Source organism: Procambarus clarkii, chromosome 5, assembly GCF_040958095.1.
Source record: "Procambarus clarkii isolate CNS0578487 chromosome 5, FALCON_Pclarkii_2.0, whole genome shotgun sequence".
In the NCBI taxonomy this organism is placed as follows: Eukaryota; Metazoa; Arthropoda; class Malacostraca; order Decapoda; family Cambaridae; genus Procambarus; species Procambarus clarkii.
The window spans coordinates 54,762,438-54,786,228 of NC_091154.1; the positions used below are offsets into that span (position 1 = coordinate 54,762,438).

The window sequence follows — 23,791 nt, forward strand, 5'->3', positions numbered from 1 at the left end:
CTGTTCTTCAGCACTTAGCCTGTTCTTCAGCACCTCAGGCCTGTCTTCAGCCACTATGCCTGTGTCTTCACGGACTTATGCCGTGTTCTTCAGCACTATGCCTGTTCTTCAGCACTATGCCTGTTCTTCAGCACTTTGAATGTTCTTCAGCACTATGCCTTGTTCTTCAAGCAACTTATGCCTGTTCTTCAGCACTTATGCCTGTTCTTCAGCCACTATGCCTGTTCTTGCAGCCAACTGAATGGCTGTTCTTCACACTTTGCATGTTCTTCAGCACTTGCCTGTTCTTCAGCACTATGCCTGTTCTTCAGCCTTTGCCTGTTCTTCACACTTTGCCTGTTCTTGAGCACTATGCCCTGTTCTTCACATTTTGCCTGTTCTTCAGCACTATGCCTGTTCTTCAGCACTATGCCTGTTCTTCACACTTTGCCTGTTCTCAGCACTATGCCTGTTCTTCAGCACTATGCCTGTTCTTCAGCACTATGCCTGTTCTTCAGCACTTTGCATGTTCTTCAGCACTTTGCCTGTTCTTCAGCACTATGCCTGTTCTTCAGCACTTTGCCTGTTCTTCAGCACTTTGCCTGTTCTTGAGCACTATGCCTGTTCTTCAACATTTTGCCTGTTCTTCAGCACTATGCCTGTTCTTCAGCACTATGCCTGTTCTTCAGCACTTTGCCTGTTCTTCAGCACTGTGCCTGTTCTTCAGCACTATGCCTGTTCTTCAGCACTTGCCTGTTCTTCAGCATCTTGCCCTGTTCTTCAGCACTATGCCTGTTCTTCAGCACTTTGCATGTTCTTCAGCCCTTTGCCTGTTCTTCAGCACTATGCCTGTTCTTCAGCACTTTGCCTGTTCTTCAGCACTTTGCCTGTTCTTGAGCACTATGCCTGTTCTTCAACATTTTGCCTGTTCTTCAGCACTATGCCTGTTCTTCAGCACTATGCCTGTTCTTCAGCACTTTGCCTGTTCTTCAACACTGTGCCTGTTCTTCAGCACTATGCCTGTTCTTCAGCACTATGCCTGTTCTTCAGCAATATGCCTGTTCTTCAGCACTATGCCTGTTCTTCAGCTTTTTGCCTGTTCTTCAGCACTATGCCTGTTCTTCAACACTGTGCCTGTTCTTCAGCACTATGCCTGTTCTTCAGCACTATGCCTGTTCTTCAGCAATATGCCTGTTCTTCAGCACTATGCCTGTTCTTCAGCTTTTTGCCTGTTCTTCAACACTCTGCCTGTTCTTCAGCACTATGCCTGTTCTTCAGCACTTTGCCTGTTCCTCAGCACTATGCCTGTTCATCAGCACTATGCCTGTTCTTCAGCACTTTGCCTGTTCTTCAGCACTATACCTGTTCTTCAGCACTATGCCTGTTCTTCAGCACTTTGCATGTTCTTCAGCATTATGCCTGTTCTTCAGCACTTTGCCTGTTTTTCAGCACTATGCCTGTTCTTCAGCACTATGCCTGTTCTTCAGCACTTTGCCTGTTTTTCAGCACTATGCCTGTTCTTCAGCACTATGCCTGTTCTTCAGCGCTATGCCTGTTCTTCAGCACTATGCCTGTTCTTCAGCACTATGCCTGTTCTTCAGCACTTTGCATGTTCTTCAGCACTCTGCCTGTTCTTCAGCACTATGCCTGTTCTTCAGCACTTTGCCTGTTCTTCAGCACTATGCCTGTTCTTCAGCACTTTGCTTGTTCTTCAGCACTTCGCCTGTTCTTCAACATTTTGCCTGTTCTTCAGCACTCTGCCTGTTCTTCAGCACATCCCTGTTCTTCAGCACTATGCTTGTTCTTCAGCACTTTGCCTGTTCTTCAGCACTATGCCTGTTCTTCAGCACTATGCCTGTTCTTCAGCACTATGCCTGTTCTTCAGCACTTTGCATGTTCTTCAGCACTTTGCCTGTTCTTCAGCACTTTGCATGTTCTTCAGCACTTTGCCTGTTCTTCAGCACTATGCCTGTTCTTCAGCACTTTGCCTGTTCTTCAGCACTTTGCCTGTTCTTCAGCACTATGCCTGTTCTTCAGCACTATGCCTGTTCTTCAGCACTTTGCCTGTTCTTCAACACTGTGCCTGTTCTTCAGCACTATGCCTGTTCTTCAGTACTATGCCTGTTCTTCAGCACTATGCCTGTTCTTCAGTACTATGCCTGTTCTTCAGCACTATACCTGTTCTTCAGCACTATGCCTGTTCTTCAGCACTTTGCTTGTTCTTCAGCACTTCGCCTGTTCTTCAGCACTATGCCTGTTCTTCAGCACTATGCCTGTTCTTCAGCACTATGCCTGTTCTTCAGCACTTTGCATGTTCTTAAGCACTCTGCCTGTTCTTGAGCACTATGCCTGTTCTTCAGCACTTTGCCTGTTATTCAGCACTATGCCTGTTCTTCAGCACTTTGCCTGTTCTTCAGTCACTATGGCTGTTCTTCAGCACTTTGCCTGTTCTTCAGCATTATGCCTGTTCTTCAGCACTATGCCTGTTCTTCAACATTTTGCCTGTTCTTCAGCACTCTGCCTGTTCTTCAGCACTTTGCCTGTTCTTCAGCACTATGATTGTTCTTCAGCACTTTACCTGTTCTTCAGCACTATGCCTGTTCTTCAGCACTATGCCTGTTCTTCAGCACTATGCCTGTTCTTCAGCACTTTGCATGTTCTTCAGCACTTTGCCTGTTCTTCACCACTATGCCTGTTCTTCAGCACTTTGCCTGTTCTTCAGCACTTTGCCTGTTCTTCAGCACTATGCCTGTTCTTCAGCACTATGCCTGTTCTTCAGCACTTTGCCTGTTCTTCAACACTGTGCCTGTTCTTCAGCACTATGTCTGTTCTTCAGTACTATGCCTGTTCTTCAGCACTATGCCTGTTCTTCAGTACTATGCCTGTTCTTCAACACTCTGCCTGTTCTTCAGCACTATGCCTGTTCTTCAGCACTATGCCTGTTCTTCAGCACTTTGCCTGTTCTTCAGCACTTCGCCTGTTCTTCAACATTTGTCCTGTTCTTCAACACTTTGCCTTTTCTTCAGCACTATGCCTGTTCTTCAGCAATATGCCTGTTCTTCAGCACTATGCCTGTTCTTCAGCACTTTGCCTGTTCTTCAACACTCTGCCTGTTCTTCAGCACTATGCCTGTTCTTCAGCACTTTGCCTGTTCTTCAGCACTTTGCCTGTTCTTCAGCACTATGCCTGTTCTTCAGCACTATGCCTGTTCTTCAGCACTTTGCATGTTCTTCAGCATTCTGCCTGTTCTTCAGCACTATGCCTGTTCTTCAGCACTTTGCCTGTTCTTCAGCACTATGCCTCTTCTTCAGCACTATGCCTGTTCTTCAGCACTTTGCCTGTTCTTCAGCACTATGCCTGTTCTTCAGCACTATACCTGTTCTTCAGCACTATGCCTGTTCTTCAGCACTTTGCATGTTCTTCAGCACTTTGCCTGTTCTTCAGCACTAAGCCTGTTCTTCAGCACTTTGCCTGTTCTTCAGCACTTTGCCTGTTCTTCAGCACTTTGCCTGTTCTTCAGCACTATGCCTGTTCTTCAGCACTTTGCCTGTTCTTCAACACTGTGCCTGTTCTTCAGCACTATGCCTGTTCTTCAGTACTATGCCTGTTCTTCAGCACTATGCCTGTTCTTCAGTACTATGCCTGTTCTTCAGCACTATACCTGTTCTTCAGCACTATGAATGTTCTTCAGCACTTTGCCTGTTCTTCAGCACTTCGCCTGTTCTTCAACATTTTGCCTGTTCTTCAGCACTTTGCCTGTTCTTCAGCACTTCGCCTGTTCTTCAACATTTTGCCTGTTCTTCAACACTTTGCCTCTTCTTCAGCACTATGCCTGTTCTTCAGCACATCCCTGTTCTTCAGCACTATGCTTGTTCTTCAGCACTTTGCCTGTTCTTCAGCACTATGCCTGTTCTTGAGCACTATGCCTGTTCTTCAGCACTATGCCTGTTCTTCAGCACTTTGCATGTTCTTCAGCACTTTGCCTGTTCTTCAGCACTATGCCTGTTCTTCAGCACTTTGCCTGTTCTTCAGCACTTTGCCTGTTCTTCAGCACTATGCCTGTTCTTCAGCACTTTGCCTGTTCTTCAGCACTTTGCCTGTTCTTCAGCACTATGCCTGTTCTTCCGCACTTTGCATGTTCTTCAGCACTTTGCCTGTTCTTCAGCACTATGCCTGTTCTTCAGCACTTTGCCTGTTCTTCAGCACTATGCCTGTTCTTCAGCACTTTGCCTGTTCTTCAGCACTTTGCCTGTTCTTCAGCACTATGCCTGTTCTTCCGCACTTTGCATGTTCTTCAGCACTTTGCCTGTTCTTCAGCACTATGCCTGTTCTTCAGCACTTTGCCTGTTCTTCAGCACTATGCCTGTTCTTCAGCACTTTGCCTGTTCTTCAGCACTTTGCCTGTTCTTCAGCACTTTGCCTGTTCTTCTGCACTTTGCATGTTCTTCAGCACTTTGCCTGTTCTTCAGCACTATGCCTGTTCTTCAGCACTTTGCCTGTTCTTCAGCACTTTGCCTGTTCTTCAGCACTATGCCTGTTCTTCAGCACTATGCCTGTTCTTCAGCACTTTGCCTGTTCTTCAACACTGTGCCTGTTCTTCAGCACTATGCCTGTTCTTCAGTACTATGCCTGTTCTTCAGCACTATGCCTGTTCTTCAGTACTATGCCTGTTCTTCAGCACTATACCTGTTCTTCAGCACTATGCCTGTTCTTCAGCACTTTGCTTGTTCTTCAGCACTTCGCCTGTTCTTCAACATTTTGCCTGTTCTTCAACACTTTGCCTGTTCTTCAGCACTATGCCTGTTCTTCAGCAATATGCCGGTTCTTCAGCACTATGCCTGTTCTTCAGCACTTTGCCTGTTCTTCAGTACTATGCCTGTTCTTCAGCATTATACCTGTTCTTCAGCACTATGCCTGTTCTTCAGCACTTTGCCTGTTCTTCAGAACTTCGACTGTTCTTCAACATTTTGCCTATTCTTCAACACTTTGCCTGTTCTTCAGCACTCTGCCTGTTCTTCAGCACTATGCCTGTTCTTCAGCACTTTGCCTGTTCTTCAGCACTATGCCTGTTCTTCAGCACTATGCCTGTTCTTCAGCACTTTGCCTGTTCTTCAGCACTATGCCTGTTCTTCAGCACTTTGCCTGTTCTTCAGCACTATGCCTGTTCTTCAGCACTATGCCTGTTCTTCAGCACTTTGCATGTTCTTCAGCTCTCTGCCTGTTCTTCAGCACTATGCTTGTTCTTCAGCACTTTGCCTGTTCTTCAGCACTATGCCTGTTCTTCAGTACTATGCCTGTTCTTCAGCACTATACCTGTTCTTCAGCACTATGCCTGTTCTTCAGCACTTTGCCTGTTCTTCAGCACTTCGCCTGTTCTTCAACATTTTGCCTGTTCTTCAACACTTTGCCTGTTCTTCAGCACTATGCCTGTTCTTCAGCAATATGCCTGTTCTTCAGCACTATGCCTGTTCTTCAGCACTTTGCATGTTCTTAAGCACTCTGCCTGTTCTTCAGCACTATGCCTGTTCTTCAGCACTTTGCCTGTTATTCAGCACTATGCCTGTTCTTCAGCACTTTGCCTGTTCTTCAGTACTATGGCTGTTCTTCAGCACTTTGCCTGTTCTTCAGCATTATGCCTGTTCTTCAGCACTATGCCTGTTCTTCAACATTTTACCTGTTCTTCAGCACTCTGCCTGTTCTTCAGCACTTTGCCTGTTCTTCAGCACTATGATTGTTCTTCAGCACTTTACCTGTTCTTCAGCACTATGCCTGTTCTTCAGCACTATGCCTGTTCTTCAGCACTATGCCTGTTCTTCAGCACTTTGCATGTTCTTCAGCACTTTGCCTGTTCTTCACCACTATGCCTGTTCTTCAGCACTTTGCCTGTTCTTCAGCACTTTGCCTGTTCTTCAGCACTATGCCTGTTCTTCAGCACTATGCCTGTTCTTCAGCACTTTGCCTGTTCTTCAACACTGTGCCTGTTCTTCAGCACTATGTCTGTTCTTCAGTACTATGCCTGTTCTTCAGCACTATGCCTGTTCTTCAGTACTATGCCTGTTCTTCAGCACTATACCTGTTCTTCAGCACTATGCCTGTTCTTCAGCACTTTGCCTGTTCTTCAGCACTTCGCCTGTTCTTCAACATTTGTCCTGTTCTTCAACACTTTGCCTTTTCTTCAGCACTATGCCTGTTCTTCAGCAATATGCCTGTTCTTCAGCACTATGCCTGTTCTTCAGAACTTTGCCTGTTCTTCAACACTCTGCCTGTTCTTCAGCACTATGCCTGTTCTTCAGCACTTTGCCTGTTCTTCAGCACTTTGCCTGTTCTTCAGCACTATGCCTGTTCTTCAGCACTATGCCTGTTCTTCAGCACTTTGCATGTTCTTCAGCATTCTGCCTGTTCTTCAGCACTATGCCTGTTCTTCAGCACTTTGCCTGTTCTTCAGCACTATGCCTGTTCTATAGCACTTTGCCTGTTCTTCAGCACTATGCTTGTTCTTCAGCACTATGCCTGTTCTTCAGCACTTTGCCTGTTCTTCAGCACTCTGCCTGTTCTTCAGCACTAAGCCTGTTCTTCAGCACTTTACCTGTTCTTCAGCACTATGCTTGTTCTTCAGCACTTTGCCTGTTCTTCAGCACTATGCCTGTTCTTCAGCACTTTGCCTGTTCTTCAGCACTATGCCTGTTCTTCAGCACTATGCCTGTTCTTCAGCACTTTGCATGTTCTTAAGCACTCTGCCTGTTCTTCAGTACTATGCCTGTTCTTCAGCACAATACCTGTTCTTCAGCACTATGTCTGTTCTTCAGCACTTTGCCTGTTCTTCAGAACTTCGCCTGTTCTTCAACATTTTGCCTATTCTTCAACACTTTGCCTGTTTTTCAGCACAATGCCTGTTCTTCAGCAATATGCCTGTTCTTCTGCACTATGCCTGTTCTTCAGCACTTTGCCTGTTCTTTAACACTCTGCCTGTTCTTCAGCACTATGCCTGTTCTTCAGCACTTTGCCTGTTCTTCAGCACTATGCCTGTTCTTCAGCACTTTGCTTGTTCTTCAGCACTTCGCCTGTTCTTCAACATTTTGCCTGTTCTTCAACACTTTGCCTGTTCTTCAGCACTATGCCTGTTCTTCAGCAATATGCCTGTTCTTCAGCACTATGCCTGTTCTTCACAATTTTGCCTGTTCTTCAGTACTATGCCTGTTCTTCAGCACTATACCTGTTCTTCGGCACTATGCCTGTTCTTCAGCACTTTGCCTGTTCTTCAGAACTTCGCCTGTTCTTCAACATTTTGCCTGTTCTTCAGCACTATGCCTGTTCTTCAGAACTTCGCCTGTTCTTCAACATTTTGCCTGTTCTTCAGCACTATGCCTGTTCTTCAGCAATATGCCTGTTCTTCAGCACTATGCCTGTTCTTCAGCACTTTGCCTGTTCTTTAACACTCTGCCTGTTCTTCAGCACTATGCCTGTTCTTCAGCACTTTGCCTGTTCTTCAGCACTATGCCTGTTCTTCAGCACTATGCCTGTTCTTCAGCATTATGCCTGTTCTTCAGCACTATGCCTGTTCTTCAGCACTTTGCTTGTTCTTCAGCACTTCGCCTGTTCTTCAACATTTTGCCTGTTCTTCAACACTTTGCCTGTTCTTCAGCACTATGCCTGTTCTTCAGCAATATGACTGTTCTTCAGCACTATGCCTGTTCTTCAGCACTTTGCCTGTTCTTCAACACTCTGCCTGTTTTTCAGCACTATGCCTGTTCTTCAGCACTTTGCCTGTTCTTCTGCACTATGCCTGTTCTTCAGCACTATGCCTGTTCTTCAGCACTTTGCCTGTTCTTCAGCACTATGCCTGTTCTTCAGCACTTTGCCTGTTCTTCAGCATTATGCCTGTTCTTCATCACTATGCCTGTTCCTCAGCACTTTGCCTGTTCTTCAGCACTATGCCTGTTCTTCAGCACTATGCCTGTTCTTCAGCGCCATGCCTGTTATTCAGCACTATGCCTGATCTTCAGCACTATGCCTGTTCTTCAGCACTTTGCATGTTCTTCAGCACTCTGCCTGTTCTTCAGCACTTTGCCTGTTCTTCAGCACTAAGCCTGTTCTTCAGCACTTTGCCTGTTCTTCAGCACTTTGCCTGTTCTTCAGCACTTTGCCTGTTCTTCAGCACTATGCCTGTTCTTCAGCACTTTGCCTGTTCTTCAACACTGTGCTTGTTCTTCAGCACTATGCCTGTTCTTCAGTACTATGCCTGTTCTTCAGCACTATGCCTGTTCTTCAGTACTATGCCTGTTCTTCAGCACTATACCTGTTCTTCAGCACTATGAATGTTCTTCAGCACTTTGCCTGTTCTTCAGCACTTCGCCTGTTCTTCAACATTTTGCCTGTTCTTCAGCACTTTGCCTGTTCTTCAGCACTTCGCCTGTTCTTCAACATTTTGCCTGTTCTTCAACACTTTGCCTCTTCTTCAGCACTATGCCTGTTCTTCAGCAATATGCCTGTTCTTCAGCACTATGCCTGTTCTTCAGCACTTTGCCTGTTCTTCAGTACTATGCCTGTTCTTCAGCACTATACCTGTTCTTCAGCACTATGCCTGTTCTTCAGCACTTTGCCTGTTCTTCAACACTTTGCCTGTTCTTCAGTATTATACCTGTTCTTCAGCACTATGCCTGTTCTTCAGCACTATGCCTGTTATTCAGCACTTCGCCTGTTCTTCAACACTTTGCCTGTTCTTCAGCACTATGCCTGTTCTTCAACACTATGCCTGTTCTTCAGCTCTATACCAGTTCTTCAGCTCTATGCCTGTTCTTCAACACTTTGCCTGTTCTTCAGCACTATGTTCTTCAACACTTTGCCTGTTCTTCGGCAATATGCCTCTTCTTCAACACTATGCCTGTACTTCAGCACTATACCAGTTCTTCAGCACTATGCCTGTTCTTCAGCACTCTGCCTGTTCTTCAGCACTCTGCCTGTTCTTCAGCACTATGCCTGTTCTTCAGCACCATGCCTGTTCTTCAGCACTATGCCTGTTCTTAAGCACTTTGCATGTTCTTCAGCACTTTGCCTGTTCTTCAGCACTTTGCCTGTTCTTCAGCACTTTGCCTGTTCTTCAGCACTATGCCTGTTCTTCAGCACTATGCCTGTTCTTCAGCACTTTGCATGTTCTTCAGCACTTTGCCTGTTCTTCAGCACTAAGCCTGTTCTTCAGCACTTTGCCTGTTCTTCAGCACTTTGCCTGTTCTTCAGCACTTTGCCTGTTCTTCAGCACTATGCCTGTTCTTCAGCACTTTGCCTGTTCTTCAACACTGTGCTTGTTCTTCAGCACTATGCCTGTTCTTCAGTACTATGCCTGTTCTTCAGCACTATGCCTGTTCTTCAGTACTATGCCTGTTCTTCAGCACTATACCTGTTCTTCAGCACTATGAATGTTCTTCAGCACTTTGCCTGTTCTTCAGCACTTCGCCTGTTCTTCAACATTTTGCCTGTTCTTCAGCACTTTGCCTGTTCTTCAGCACTTCGCCTGTTCTTCAACATTTTGCCTGTTCTTCAACACTTTGCCTCTTCTTCAGCACTATGCCTGTTCTTCAGCAATATGCCTGTTCTTCAGCACTATGCCTGTTCTTCAGCACTTTGCCTGTTCTTCAGTACTATGCCTGTTCTTCAGCACTATACCTGTTCTTCAGCACTATGCCTGTTCTTCAGCACTTTGCCTGTTCTTCAGCACTATGCCTGTTCTTCAGTATTATACCTGTTCTTCAGCACTATGCCTGTTCTTCAGCACTATGCCTGTTATTCAGCACTTCGCCTGTTCTTCAACACTTTGCCTGTTCTTCAGCACTATGCCTGTTCTTCAACACTATGCCTGTTCTTCAGCTCTATACCAGTTCTTCAGCTCTATGCCTGTTCTTCAACACTTTGCCTGTTCTTCAGCACTATGTTCTTCAACACTTTGCCTGTTCTTCAGCAATATGCCTCTTCTTCAACACTATGCCTGTTCTTCAGCACTATACCAGTTCTTCAGAACTATGCCTGTTCTTCAGCACTCTGCCTGTTCTTCAGCACTCTGCCTGTTCTTCAGCACTATGCCTGTTCTTCAGCACCATGCCTGTTCTTCAGCACTATGCCTGTTCTTAAGCACTTTGCATGTTATTCAGCACTTTGCCTGTTCTTCAGCACTTTGCCTGTTCTTCAGCACTTTGCCTGTTCTTCAGCACTATGCCTGTTCTTCAGCACTTTGCCTGTTCTTCAACACTGTGCCTGTTCTTTAGCACTATGCCTGTTCTTCAGTACTATGCCTGTTCTTCAGCACTATGCCTGTTCTTCAGTACTATGCCTGTTCTTCAGCACTATACCTGTTCTTCAGCACTATGCCTGTTCTTCAGCACTTTGCCTGTTCTTCAGCACTTCGCCTGTTCTTCAACATTTTGCCTGTTCTTCAACACTTTGCCTGTTTTTCAGCACTATGCCTGTTCTTCAGCAATATGCCGGTTCTTCAGCACTATGCCTGTTCTTCAGCACTTTGCCTGTTCTTCAGTACTATGCCTGTTCTTCAGCACTATATCTGTTCTTCAGCACTATGCCTGTTCTTCAGCACTTTGCCTGTTCTTCAGTACTATGCCTGTTCTTCAGCACTATATCTGTTCTTCAGCACTTTGCCTGTTCTTCAGTACTATGCCTGTTCTTCAGTACTTTGCTTGTTCTTCAGCACTTCGCCTGCTCTTCAACATTTTGCCTGTTCTTCAAAACTTTGCCTGTTCTTCAGCACTATGCCTGTTCTTCAGCAATATGCCTGTTCTTCAGCACTATGCCTGTTCTTCAGCACTTTGCCTGTTCTTCAGTACTAAGCCAGTTCTTCAGCACTATACCTGTTCTTCAGCACTATGCATGTTCTTCAGCACTTTGCCTGTTCTTCAGAACTTCGCCTGTTCTTCAACATCTTGCCTGTTCTTCAACACTTTGCCTGTTCTTCAGCACTATGCCTGTTCTTCAGCAATATGCCTGTTCTTCAGCACTATGCCTGTTCTTCAGCACTTTGCCTGTTCTTCAACACTTTGCCTGTTCTTAATCACTATACCTGTTCTTCAGCACTATGCCTGTTCTTCAGCACTATGCCTGTTCTTCATCACTTCGCCTGTTCTTCAACACTTTGCCTGTTCTTCAGCACTATGCCTGTTCTTCAACACTATGCCTGTTCTTCAGCACTATACCAGTTCTTCAGCTCTATGCCTGTTTTTCAACACTTTGCCTGTTCTTCAGCACTATGTTCTTCAACACTTTGCCTGTTCTTCAGCAATATGCCTCTTCTTCAACACTATGCCTGTTCTTCAGCACTATACCAGTTCTTCAGCACTATGCCTGTTCTTCAGCACTCTGCCTGTTCTTCAGCACTCTGCCTGTTCTTCAGCACTATGCCTGTACTTCAGCACTATGCCTGTTCTTCAGCACTATGCCTGTTCTTCAGCACTTTGCATGTTCTTCAGCACTTTGCCTGTTCTTCAGCACAATGCCTGTTCTTCAGCACTATGCCAGTTCTTCAGCACTATGCCTGTTCTTTAGCACTTTGCCTGTTCTTCAACACTGTGCCTGTTCTTCAGCACTATGCCTGTTCTTCAGTACTATGCCTGTTCTTCAGCACTATGCCTGTTCTTCAGTACTATGCCTGTTCTTCAGCACTAGATCTGTTCTTCAGCACTATGCCTGTTCTTCAGCACTTTGCCTGTTCTTCAGCACTTCGCCTGTTCTTCAACATTTTGCCTGTTCTTCAACACTTTGCCTTTTCTTCAGCACTATGCCTGTTCTTCAGCAATATGCCTGTTCTTCAGCACTATGCCTGTTCTTCAGCACTTTGTCTGTTCTCCAGTACTATGCCTGTTCTTCAGCACTATACCTGTTCTTCAGCACTATGCCTGTTCTTCAGCACTTTGCCTGTTCTTCAGAACTTCGCCTGTTCTTCAACATTTTGCCTGTTCTTCAACACTTTGCCTGTTCTTCAGCACTATGCATGTTCTTCAGCAATATACCTGTTCTTCAGCACTATGCCTGTTCTTCAGCACTTTGCCTGTTCTTCAACATTTTGCCTGTTCTTCAGCACTATACCTGTTCTTCAGCACTATGCCTGTTCTTCAGCACTATGCCTGTTCTTCAGCACTTTGCATGTTCTTCAGCACTTTGCCTGTTCTTCAGCACTAAGCCTGTTCTTCAGCACTTTGCCTGTTCTTCAGCACTTTGCCTGTTCTTCAGCACTTTGCCTGTTCTTCAGCACTATGCCTGTTCTTCAGCACTTTGCCTGTTCTTCAACACTGTGCTTGTTCTTCAGCACTATGCCTGTTCTTCAGTACTATGCCTGTTCTTCAGCACTATGCCTGTTCTTCAGTACTATGCCTGTTCTTCAGCACTATACCTGTTCTTCAGCACTATGAATGTTCTTCAGCACTTTGCCTGTTCTTCAGCACTTCGCCTGTTCTTCAACATTTTGCCTGTTCTTCAGCACTTTGCCTGTTCTTCAGCACTTCGCCTGTTCTTCAACATTTTGCCTGTTCTTCAACACTTTGCCTCTTCTTCAGCACTATGCCTGTTCTTCAGCAATATGCCTGTTCTTCAGCACTATGCCTGTTCTTCAGCACTTTGCCTGTTCTTCAGTACTATGCCTGTTCTTCAGCACTATACCTGTTCTTCAGCACTATGCCTGTTCTTCAGCACTTTGCCTGTTCTTCAGCACTATGCCTGTTCTTCAGTATTATACCTGTTCTTCAGCACTATGCCTGTTCTTCAGCACTATGCCTGTTATTCAGCACTTCGCCTGTTCTTCAACACTTTGCCTGTTCTTCAGCACTATGCCTGTTCTTCAACACTATGCCTGTTCTTCAGCTCTATACCAGTTCTTCAGCTCTATGCCTGTTCTTCAACACTTTGCCTGTTCTTCAGCACTATGTTCTTCAACACTTTGCCTGTTCTTCAGCAATATGCCTCTTCTTCAACACTATGCCTGTTCTTCAGCACTATACCAGTTCTTCAGAACTATGCCTGTTCTTCAGCACTCTGCCTGTTCTTCAGCACTCTGCCTGTTCTTCAGCACTATGCCTGTTCTTCAGCACCATGCCTGTTCTTCAGCACTATGCCTGTTCTTAAGCACTTTGCATGTTATTCAGCACTTTGCCTGTTCTTCAGCACTTTGCCTGTTCTTCAGCACTTTGCCTGTTCTTCAGCACTATGCCTGTTCTTCAGCACTTTGCCTGTTCTTCAACACTGTGCCTGTTCTTTAGCACTATGCCTGTTCTTCAGTACTATGCCTGTTCTTCAGCACTATGCCTGTTCTTCAGTACTATGCCTGTTCTTCAGCACTATGCCTGTTCTTCAGCACTTTGCCTGTTCTTCAGCACTTCGCCTGTTCTTCAACATTTTGCCTGTTCTTCAACACTTTGCCTGTTTTTCAGCACTATGCCTGTTCTTCAGCAATATGCCGGTTCTTCAGCACTATGCCTGTTCTTCAGCACTTTGCCTGTTCTTCAGTACTATGCCTGTTCTTCAGCACAATATCTGTTCTTCAGCACTATGCCTGTTCTTCAGCACTTTGCCTGTTCTTCAGTACTATGCCTGTTCTTCAGCACTATATCTGTTCTTCAGCACTTTGCCTGTTCTTCAGTACTATGCCTGTTCTTCAGTACTTTGCTTGTTCTTCAGCACTTCGCCTGCTCTTCAACATTTTGCCTGTTCTTCAAAACTTTGCCTGTTCTTCAGCACTATGCCTGTTCTTCAGCAATATGCCTGTTCTTCAGCACTATGCCTGTTCTTCAGCACTTTGCCTGTTCTTCAGTACTAAGCCAGTTCTTCAGCACTATACCTGTTCTTCAGCACTATGCATGTTCTTCAGCACTTTGCCTGTTCTTCAGAACTTCGCCTGTTCTTCAACATCTTGCCTGTTCTTCAACACTTTGCCTGTTCTTCAGCACTATGCCTGTTCTTCAGCAATATGCCTGTTCTTCAGCACTATGCCTGTTCTTCAGCACTTTGCCTGTTCTTCAACACTTTGCCTGTTCTTAATCACTATACCTGTTCTTCAGCACTATGCCTGTTCTTCAGCACTATGCCTGTTCTTCATCACTTCGCCTGTTCTTCAACACTTTGCCTGTTCTTCAGCACTATGCCTGTTCTTCAACACTATGCCTGTTCTTCAGCACTATACCAGTTCTTCAGCTCTATGCCTGTTTTTCAACACTTTGCCTGTTCTTCAGCACTATGTTCTTCAACACTTTGCCTGTTCTTCAGCAATATGCCTCTTCTTCAACACTATGCCTGTTCTTCAGCACTATACCAGTTCTTCAGCACTATGCCTGTTCTTCAGCACTCTGCCTGTTCTTCAGCACTCTGCCTGTTCTTCAGCACTATGCCTGTTCTTCAGCACTATGCCTGTTCTTCAGCACTATGCCTGTTCTTCAGCACTTTGCATGTTCTTCAGCACTTTGCCTGTTCTTCAGCACAATGCCTGTTCTTCAGCACTATGCCAGTTCTTCAGCACTATGCCTGTTCTTTAGCACTTTGCCTGTTCTTCAACACTGTGCCTGTTCTTCAGCACTATGCCTGTTCTTCAGTACTATGCCTGTTCTTCAGCACTATGCCTGTTCTTCAGTACTATGCCTGTTCTTCAGCACTAGATCTGTTCTTCAGCACTATGCCTGTTCTTCAGCACTTTGCCTGTTCTTCAGCACTTCGCCTGTTCTTCAACATTTTGCCTGTTCTTCAACACTTTGCCTTTTCTTCAGCACTATGCCTGTTCTTCAGCAATATGCCTGTTCTTCAGCACTATGCCTGTTCTTCAGCACTTTGTCTGTTCTCCAGTACTATGCCTGTTCTTCAGCACTATACCTGTTCTTCAGCACTATGCCTGTTCTTCAGCACTTTGCCTGTTCTTCAGAACTTCGCCTGTTCTTCAACATTTTGCCTGTTCTTCAACACTTTGCCTGTTCTTCAGCACTATGCATGTTCTTCAGCAATATACCTGTTCTTCAGCACTATGCCTGTTCTTCAGCACTTTGCCTGTTCTTCAACATTTTGCCTGTTCTTCAGCACTATACCTGTTCTTCAGCACTATGCCTGTTCTTCAGCACTATGCCTGTTCTTCAGCACTTCGCCTGTTCTTCAACACTTTGCCTGTTCTTCAGCACTATGTTCTTCAACACTTTGCCTGTTCTTCAGCAATATGCCTCTTCTTCAACACTATGCCTGTTCTTCAGCACTATACCAGTTCTTCAGCACTATACCTGTTCCTCAGCACTTTGCCTGTTCTTCAGCACTCTGCCTGTTCTTCAGCACTATGCCTGCTTTTCAGCACTATGCCTGTTCTTCAGCACTTTGCCTGTTCTTCAGCACTATGCCTGTTCTTCAGCACTCTTTCTAATCTTCAGCACTTTGCCTGTTCTTCAGCACTTTGCCTGTTCTTCAGCACTATGCCTGTTCTTCAACACTTTCCCTATTCTTCAGCACTCTGCCTGTTCTTCAGTACTATGCCTGTTCTTCAGCATTCTGCCTGTTCTTCAGAACTTTGCCTGTTCTTCAACACTTTGCCTGTTCTTCAGCACTATGCCTGTTCTTCAGCACTATGCCTGTTCTTCAGCACTATGCCTGCTCTTCAACACTTTTCCTGTTCTTCAGCACTATGCCTGTTCTTCAGCACTATGCCTGTTCTTTAGCACTATGCCTGTTCTTCAGCACTATGCCTGTTCTTCAGCACTATGCCTGTTCTTCAGCACTATGCCTGTTCTTCCGCACTATGCCTGTTCTTCAGCACTTAGCCTGTTCTTCCGCACTATGCCTGTTCTTCAGCACTTAGCCTGTTCTACATCATTTTGCCTGTTCTTCAGCACTATGCCTGTTCTTCAACACTATGCCTGTTTTCAGCACTATGCCTGTTCTTCAGCACTATGCCTGTTCTTCAGCACTTTACCTGTTACTCAAGACTTTGCCTGTTCTTCAGCACTATGCCTGTTCTTCAACACCATGCCTGTTCTTCAGCACTATACCAGTTCTTCAGCCCTATGCCTGTTCTTCAGGACTATGCCTGTTCCTCAGCACTATGCCTGTTCTTCAGCACTATGCCTGTTCTTCAGCACTTTGCCTATTCTTCAGCACTCTGCCTGTTCTTCAGTACTATGCCTGTTCTTCAGCACTATGCCTGTTCTTCAGCACTTTGCAAGTTCTTCATCATTTTGCCTGTTCTTCAGCACTATGCCTGTTCTTCAGCACTATGCCTGTTCTTCAGCACTATGCCTGTTCTTCAGCACTATGCCTGTTCTTCAGCACTTTGCCTGTTCTTCAGCACTCTGCCTTTTCTTCAGCACTATACCTGTTCTTCAGCAGTATGCCTGGTCTTCAGCACTATGCCTGTTCTTCAGCACTATGCCTGTTCTTTAACACTTTGCCTGTTCTTCAGCACTTTGCCTGTTCTTCAGCACTATGCCTGTTCTTCAGCTATTTGCCGGTTCTTCAGCATTATGCCTGTTCTTCAGCACTATGCCTGTTCTTGAACACTATGCCTGTTCTTCAGCACTTTGCTTGTCTGTTCTTCAGCACTATGCTTGTTCTTCAGCACTATGCCTGTTCTTCAGCGCTATGCCTGTTCTTCAGCACTATGCCTGTTCTTCAGCACTATGCCTGTTCTTCATCATTTTGCCTGTTCTTCAGCACTATGCCTGTTCTTCAGCACTATGCCTGTTCTTCAGCACTATGCCTGTTCTTCAGCAATTTGCCTGTTCTTCAGCACTTTGCCTGTTCTTCAGCACTATGCCTGTTCTTCAGCGCTCTGTCTGTTCTTCAGCACTTTCGCTGTTCTTCAGCACTATGCCTGTTCTTCAGCACTGTGCCTATTCTTCAGCACTATGCCTGTTCTTCAGCATTTTGCCTGTTCTTCAGCACTTTGCCTGTTCTTCAGCACTATGCCTGTTCTTCAGCGCTCTGTCTGTTCTTCAGCACTTTGGCTGTTCTTCAGCACTCTGCCTGTTCTTCACCACTATGCCTGTTCTTCAGCACTTTGCCTGTTCTTCAGCACTCTTTCTAATCTTCAGCACTTTGCCTGTTCTTCAGCACTTTGGCTGTTCTTCAGCACTCTGCCTGTTCTTCAGCACTATGCCTGTTCTTTAGCACTATTTCTAATCTTCAGCACTTTGCCTGTTCTTCAGCACTTTGCCTGTTCTTCAGCACTATGCCTGTTCTTCAGCACTTTGGCTGTTCTTCAGCACTTTGCCTGTTCTTCAGCACTTTGCCTGTTCTTCAACATTTTGCCTGTTCTTCAACACTTTGCCTGTTCTTCAGCACTATGCATGTTCTTCAGCAATATACCTGTTCTTCAGCACTATGCCTGTTCTTCAGCACTTTGCCTGTTCTTCAACATTTTGCCTGTTCTTCAGCACTATACCTGTTCTTCAGCACTATGCCTGTTCTTCAGCACTATGCCTGTTCTTCAGCACTTTGCCTGTTCTTCAACACTTTGCCTGTTCTTCAGCACTATGTTCTTCAACACTTTGCCTGTTCTTCAGCAATATGCCTCTTCTTCAACACTATGCCTGTTCTTCAGCACTATACCAGTTCTTCAGCACTATACCTGTTCCTCAGCACTCTGCCTGTTCTTCAGCACTCTGCCTGTTCTTCAGCACTATGCCTGCTTTTCAGCACTATGCCTGTTCTTCAGCACTTTGCCTGTTCTTCAGCACTATGCCTGTTCTTCAGCACTCTTTCTAATCTTCAGCACTTTGCCTGTTCTTCAGCACTTTGCCTGTTCTTCAGCACTATGCCTGTTCTTCAACACTTTCCCTATTCTTCAGCTCTCTGCCTGTTCTTCAGTACTATGCCTGTTCTTCAGCATTCTGCCTGTTCTTCAGAACTTTGCCTGTTCTTCAACACTTTGCCTGTTCTTCAGCACTATGCCTGTTCTTCAGCAATATGCCTGTTCTTCAGCACTATGCCTGTTCTTCAGCACTTTGCCTGTTCTTCAACACTTTGCCTGTTCTTAAGCACTATACCTGTTCTTCAGCACTATGCCTGTTCCTCAGCACTATGCCTGTTCTTCATCACTTCGCCTGTTCTTCAACACTTTGCCTGTTCTTCAGCACTATGCCTGTTCTTCAACACTATGTCTGTTCTTCAGCACTATACCAGTTCTTCAGCTCTATGCCTGTTTTTCAACACTTTGCCTGTTCTTCAGCACTATGTTCTTCAACACTTTGCCTGTTCTTCAGCAATATGCCTCTTCTTCAACACTATGCCTGTTCTTCAGCACTATACCAGTTCTTCAGCACTATGCCTGTTCTTCAGCACTCTGCCTGTTCTTCAGCACTCTGCCTGTTCTTCAGCACTATGCCTGTTCTTCAGCACTATGCCTGTTCTTCAGCACTATGCCTGTTCTTCAGCACTTTGCATGTTCTTCAGCACTTTGCCTGTTCTTCAGCACAATGCCTGTTCTTCAGCACTATGCCAGTTCTTCAGCACTATGTCTGTTCTTTAGCACTTTGCCTGTTCTTCAACACTGTGCCTGTTCTTCAGCACTATGCCTGTTCTTCAGTACTATGCCTGTTCTTCAGCACTATTCCTGTTCTTCAGTACTATGCCTGTTCTTCAGCACTATATCTGTTCTTCAGCACTATGCCTGTTCTTCAGCACTTTGCCTGTTCTTCAGCACTTCGCCTGTTCTTCAACATTCTGCCTGTTCTTCAACACTTTGTCTTTTCTTCAGCACTATGTCTGTTCTTCAGCAATATGCCTGTTCTTCAGCACTATGCCTGTTCTTCAGCACTTTGTCTGTTCTCCAGTACTATGCCTGTTCTTCAGCACTATACCTGTTCTTCAGCACTATGCCTGTTCTTCAGCACTTTGCCTGTTCTTCAGAACTTCGCCTGTTCTTCAACATTTTGCCTGTTCTTCAACACTTTGCCTGTTCTTCAGCACTATGCATGTTCTTCAGCAATATACCTGTTCTTCAGCACTATGCCTGTTCTTCAGCACTTTGCCTGTTCTTCAACACTTTGCCTGTTCTTCAGCACTATACCTGTTCTTCAGCACTATGCCTGTTCTTCAGCACTATGCCTGTTCTTCAGCACTTCGCCTGTTCTTCAACACTTTGCCTGTTCTTCAGCACTATGTTCTTCAACACTTTGCCTGTTCTTCAGCAATATGCCTCTTCTTCAACACTATGCCTGTTCTTCAGCACTATACCAGTTCTTCAGCACTATACCTGTTCCTCAGCACTCTGCCTTTTCTTCAGCACTCTGCCTGTTCTTCAGCACTATGCCTGCTTTTCAGCACTATGCCTGTTCTTCAGCACTTTGCCTGTTCTTCAGCACTATGCCTGTTCTTCAGCACTCTTTCTAATCTTCAGCACTTTGCCTGTTCTTCAGCACTTTGCCTGTTCTTCAGCACTATGCCTGTTCTTCAACACTTTCCCTATTCTTCAGCACTCTGCCTGTTCTTCAGTACTATGCCTGTTCTTCAGCATTCTGCCTGTTCTTCAGAACTTTGCCTGTTCTTCAACACTTTGCCTGTTCTTCAGCACTATGCCTGTTCTTCAGCACTATGCCTGTTCTTCAGCACTATGCCTGCTCTTCAACACTTTTCCTGTTCTTCAGCACTATGCCTGTTCTTCAGCACTATGCCTGTTCTTTAGCACTATGCCTGTTCTTCAGCACTATGCCTGTTCTTCAGCACTATGCCTGTTCTTCAGCACTATGCCTGTTCTTCCGCACTATGCCTGTTCTTCAGCACTTAGCCTGTTCTTCATCATTTTGCCTGTTCTTCAGCACTATGCCTGTTCTTCAACACTATGCCTGTTTTCAGCACTATGCCTGTTCTTCAGCACTATGCCTGTTCTTCAGCACTTTACCTGTTCCTCAAGACTTTGCCTGTTCTTCAGCACTATGCCTGTTCTTCAACACCATGCCTGTTCTTCAGCACTATACCAGTTCTTCAGCCCTATGCCTGTTCTTCAGGACTATGCCTGTTCCTCAGCACTATGCCTGTTCTTCAGCACTATGCCTGTTCTTCAGCACTTTGCCTATTCTTCAGCACTCTGCCTGTTCTTCAGTACTATGCCTGTTCCTCAGTACTATGCCTGTTCTTCAGCACTATGCCTGTTCTTCAGCACTTTGCAAGTTCTTCATCATTTTGCCTGTTCTTCAGCACTATGCCTGTTCTTCAGCACTATGCCTGTTCTTCAGCACTATGCCTGTTCTTCAGCACTATGCCTGTTCTTCAGCACTTTGCCTGTTCTTCAGCACTCTGCCTTTTCTTCAGCACTATACCTGTTCTTCAGCACTATGCCTGGTCTTCAGCACTATGCCTGTTCTTCAGCACTATGCCTGTTCTTTAACACTTTGCCTGTTCTTCAGCACTTTGCCTGTTCTTCAGCACTATGCCTGTTCTTCAGCACTTTGCCGGTTCTTCAGCATTATGCCTGTTCTTCAGCACTATGCCTGTTCTTGAACACTATGCCTGTTCTTCAGCACTTTGCTTGTCTGTTCTTCAGCACTATGCTTGTTCTTCAGCACTATGCCTGTTCTTCAGCGCTATGCCTGTTCTTCAGCACTATGCCTGTTCTTCAGCACTATGCCTGTTCTTCATCATTTTGCCTGTTCTTCAGCACTATGCCTGTTCTTCAGCACTATGCCTGTTCTTCAGCACTATGCCTGTTCTTCAGCAATTTGCCTGTTCTTCAGCACTTTGCCTGTTCTTCAGCACTATGCCTGTTCTTCAGCGCTCTGTCTGTTCTTCAGCACTTTGGCTGTTCTTCAGCACTATGCCTGTTCTTCAGCACTGTGCCTATTCTTCAGCACTATGCCTGTTCTTCAGCATTTTGCCTGTTCTTCAGCACTTTGCCTGTTCTTCAGCACTATGCCTGTTCTTCAGCGCTCTGTCTGTTCTTCAGCACTTTGGCTGTTTTTCAGCACTCTGCCTGTTCTTCAGCACTATGCCTGTTCTTCAGCACTTTGCCTGTTCTTCAGCACTCTTTCTAATCTTCAGCACTTTGCCTGTTCTTCAGCACTTTGGCTGTTCTTCAGCACTCTGCCTGTTCTTCAGCACTATGCCTGTTCTTTAGCACTATTTCTAATCTTCAGCACTTTGCCTGTTCTTCAGCACTTTGCCTGTTCTTCAGCACTATGCCTGTTCTTCAGCACTTTGGCTGTTCTTCAGCACTTTGCCTGTTCTTCAGCACTTTGGCAGTTCTTCAGCACTGCCTATTCTTCAGCACTCTGCCTGTTCTTCAGTACTATGCCTGTTCTTCAGCACTATGCCTGTTCTTCAACACTTTGCCTGTTATTTCCTGTGTTGACCAAAATATATTAAGCCAATGCCGATCTCGTTTAAAACAACCTGCTTTGCCCGTTTTATTAGTTTAATGGTATAAATACATTGCTACCCAGTCACATTAACTTAGTCGAAATATAATTTGCATGGACTAAAACGAGTAAATATAAACATAAGTAAGATAAGCTGTGGCGTGTTGATAAGACTGTGTATGCGAGCCAGACCTTCAGGTAGGACCTGTGGCGTGTTGATAAGACTGTGTATGCGAGCCAGACCTTCAGGTAGGACCTGTGGCGTGTTGATAAGACTGTGTATGCGAGCCAGACCTTCAGGTAGGATCTGTAGCGTGTTGATAAGACTGTGTATGCGAACCAGACCTTCAGGTAGGACCTGTGGCGGGTATTGATAAGACTGTGTATGCGAACCAGACCTTCAGGTAGGACCTGTGGCGTATTGATAAGACTGTGTATGCGAGCCAGACCTTCAGGTAGGACCTGTGGCGTGTTGATAAGACTGTGTATGCGAACCAGACCTTCAGGTAGGACCTGTGGCGTGTTGATAAGACTGTGTATGCGAACCAGACCTTCAGGTAGGACCTGTGGCGTGTTGATAAGACTGTGTATGCGAGTCAGACCTTCAGGTAGGACCTGTGGCGTGTTGATAAGACTGTGTATGCGAGCCAGACCTTCAGGTAGGACCTGTGGCGTGTTGATAAGACTGTGTATGCGAGCCAGACCTTCAGGTAGGACCTGTGGCGTGTTGATAAGACTGTGTATGCGAGCCAGACCTTCAGGTAGGACCTGTGGCGTGTTGATTAGACTGTGTATGCGAGCCAGACCTTCAGGTAGGACCTGTGGCGTGTTGATAAGACTGTGTATGCGAGCCAGACCTTCAGCTAGGACCTGTGGCGTGTTGATAAGACTGTGTATACGAGCCAGACCTTCAGGTAGGAACTGTGGCGTGTTGATAAGACTGTGTATGCGAGCCAGACCTTCAGGTATGACCTGTGGCGTGTTGATAAGACTGTGTATGCGAGCCAGACCTTCAGGTAGGACCTGTGGCGTGTTGATAAGACTGTGTATGCGAGCCAGACCTTCAGGTAGGACCTGTGGCGTGTTGATAAGACTGTGTATGCGAGCCAGACCTTCAGGTAGGACCTGTGGCGTGTTGATAAGACTGTGTATGCGAGCCAGACCTTCAGGTAGGACCTGTGGCGTGTTGATAAGACTGTGTATGCGAGCCAGACCTTCAGGTAGGACCTGTGGCGTGTTGATAAGACTGTGTATGCGAGCCAGACCTTCAGGTAGGACCTGTGGCGTGTTGATAAGACTGTGTATGCGAGCCAGACCTTCAGGTAGGACCTGTGGCGTGTTGATAAGACTGTGTTTGCGAGCCAGACCTTCAGGTAGGACCTGTGGCGTGTTGATAAGACTGTGTATGCGAGCCAGACCTTCAGGTAGGACCTGTGGCGTGTTGATAAGACTGTGTATGCGAGCCAGACCTTCAGGTAGGACCTGTGGCGTGTTGATAAGACTGTGTATGCGAGCCAGACCTTCAGGTAGGACCTGTGGCGTGTTGATAAGACTGTGTATGCGTGCCAGACCTTCAGGTAGGACCGGGGAGTAAGCTGTAACACAGACAGATCCACCCGCTATCATTTACCTGTGACAAGTTAACAACATTAATAATACTGTATATAAATAAAATAATAAGGGTTCCGGTAGTACAGTCGGGCTCGTTCTCGACGCACCATCAAGAATTCCGGGTTCGAATCTCTGGACAGAAATAATTTCATTTCACCTAATGCGGCTGTTCACCTAGCAGTAAGTAGGTACTCAGGAGTTAGAAAGCTATGGATGCTTGTTATGGATGTTGTATCCTAAGGGGGTCGGTAATTCCCCCCCTGGGGGTGGGGGGGTCCTCGATATATGCCTACCGAATATGAATTCACTCTGGCTTCCTGTCCCTCGACACAATGATTTATTATAATTTTAATTAAAATTATTAGAAGTAATAGTGCAGATATTTGAACTGGTTCACATACCCTACTGGAACCAGTTGGACTGGTTCACATACCCTACTGGAACCAGTTGGACTGGTTCAAATTCACTGGTCAACTTCTTAACTGTTTGGGGGCTTGGAGGCCAACTTCTTAACTTTTGAGGGCTCGGGGGGCCAACTTCTTAACTGTTTGAGGGCTTGGAGGACCAACTTCTTAACTGTTTGAGGGCTCGGGGGGCCAACTTCTTAACAGTTTAAGGGTTCGGGGGTTAACTTCTTAACGGTTTAAGAGCTCGGGGGCCAACTTCTTAATTGTTTAAGGGCTCGGGGGCCAACTTCTTAACGGTTTATGGGCTCGGGGGGCAACTTCTTAACTGTTTAAGGGCTCGGGGCAAACTTCTTAACTGTTTATGGGCTCGGGGGCCAACTTCTTAACTGTTTGAGTGCTCAGGGGCCAACTTCTTAACAGTTTATGGGCTCCGGGGCCACCTTCTTAATTGTTTAAGGGCTCGGGGGCCAACTTCTTAACGGTTTATGG

The 23,791-nt window shown here is 45.7% G+C and overlaps 2 protein-coding genes across 3 annotated transcripts in view; one reads left to right on the forward strand and one right to left on the reverse strand.

Annotated features, from left to right (window-relative positions):
• The window catches only part of LOC138350992 (galactoside alpha-(1,2)-fucosyltransferase 1-like), a 440,933-nt gene that overhangs the window by 225,697 nt on the left and 191,445 nt on the right, over positions 1 to 23,791 (forward strand). The gene's annotated exons all lie outside the window — the stretch shown is intronic.
• Positions 1 to 23,791, reverse strand: part of LOC123747979 (uncharacterized) — a 143,701-nt gene that overhangs the window by 104,204 nt on the left and 15,706 nt on the right. Inside the window, exon 2 of the mRNA XM_069304590.1 lies at positions 222 to 412. Coding sequence (XP_069160691.1) covers positions 222 to 412 — 191 coding nt within the window. The remainder of the gene's footprint in view (positions 1 to 221; positions 413 to 23,791) is intronic.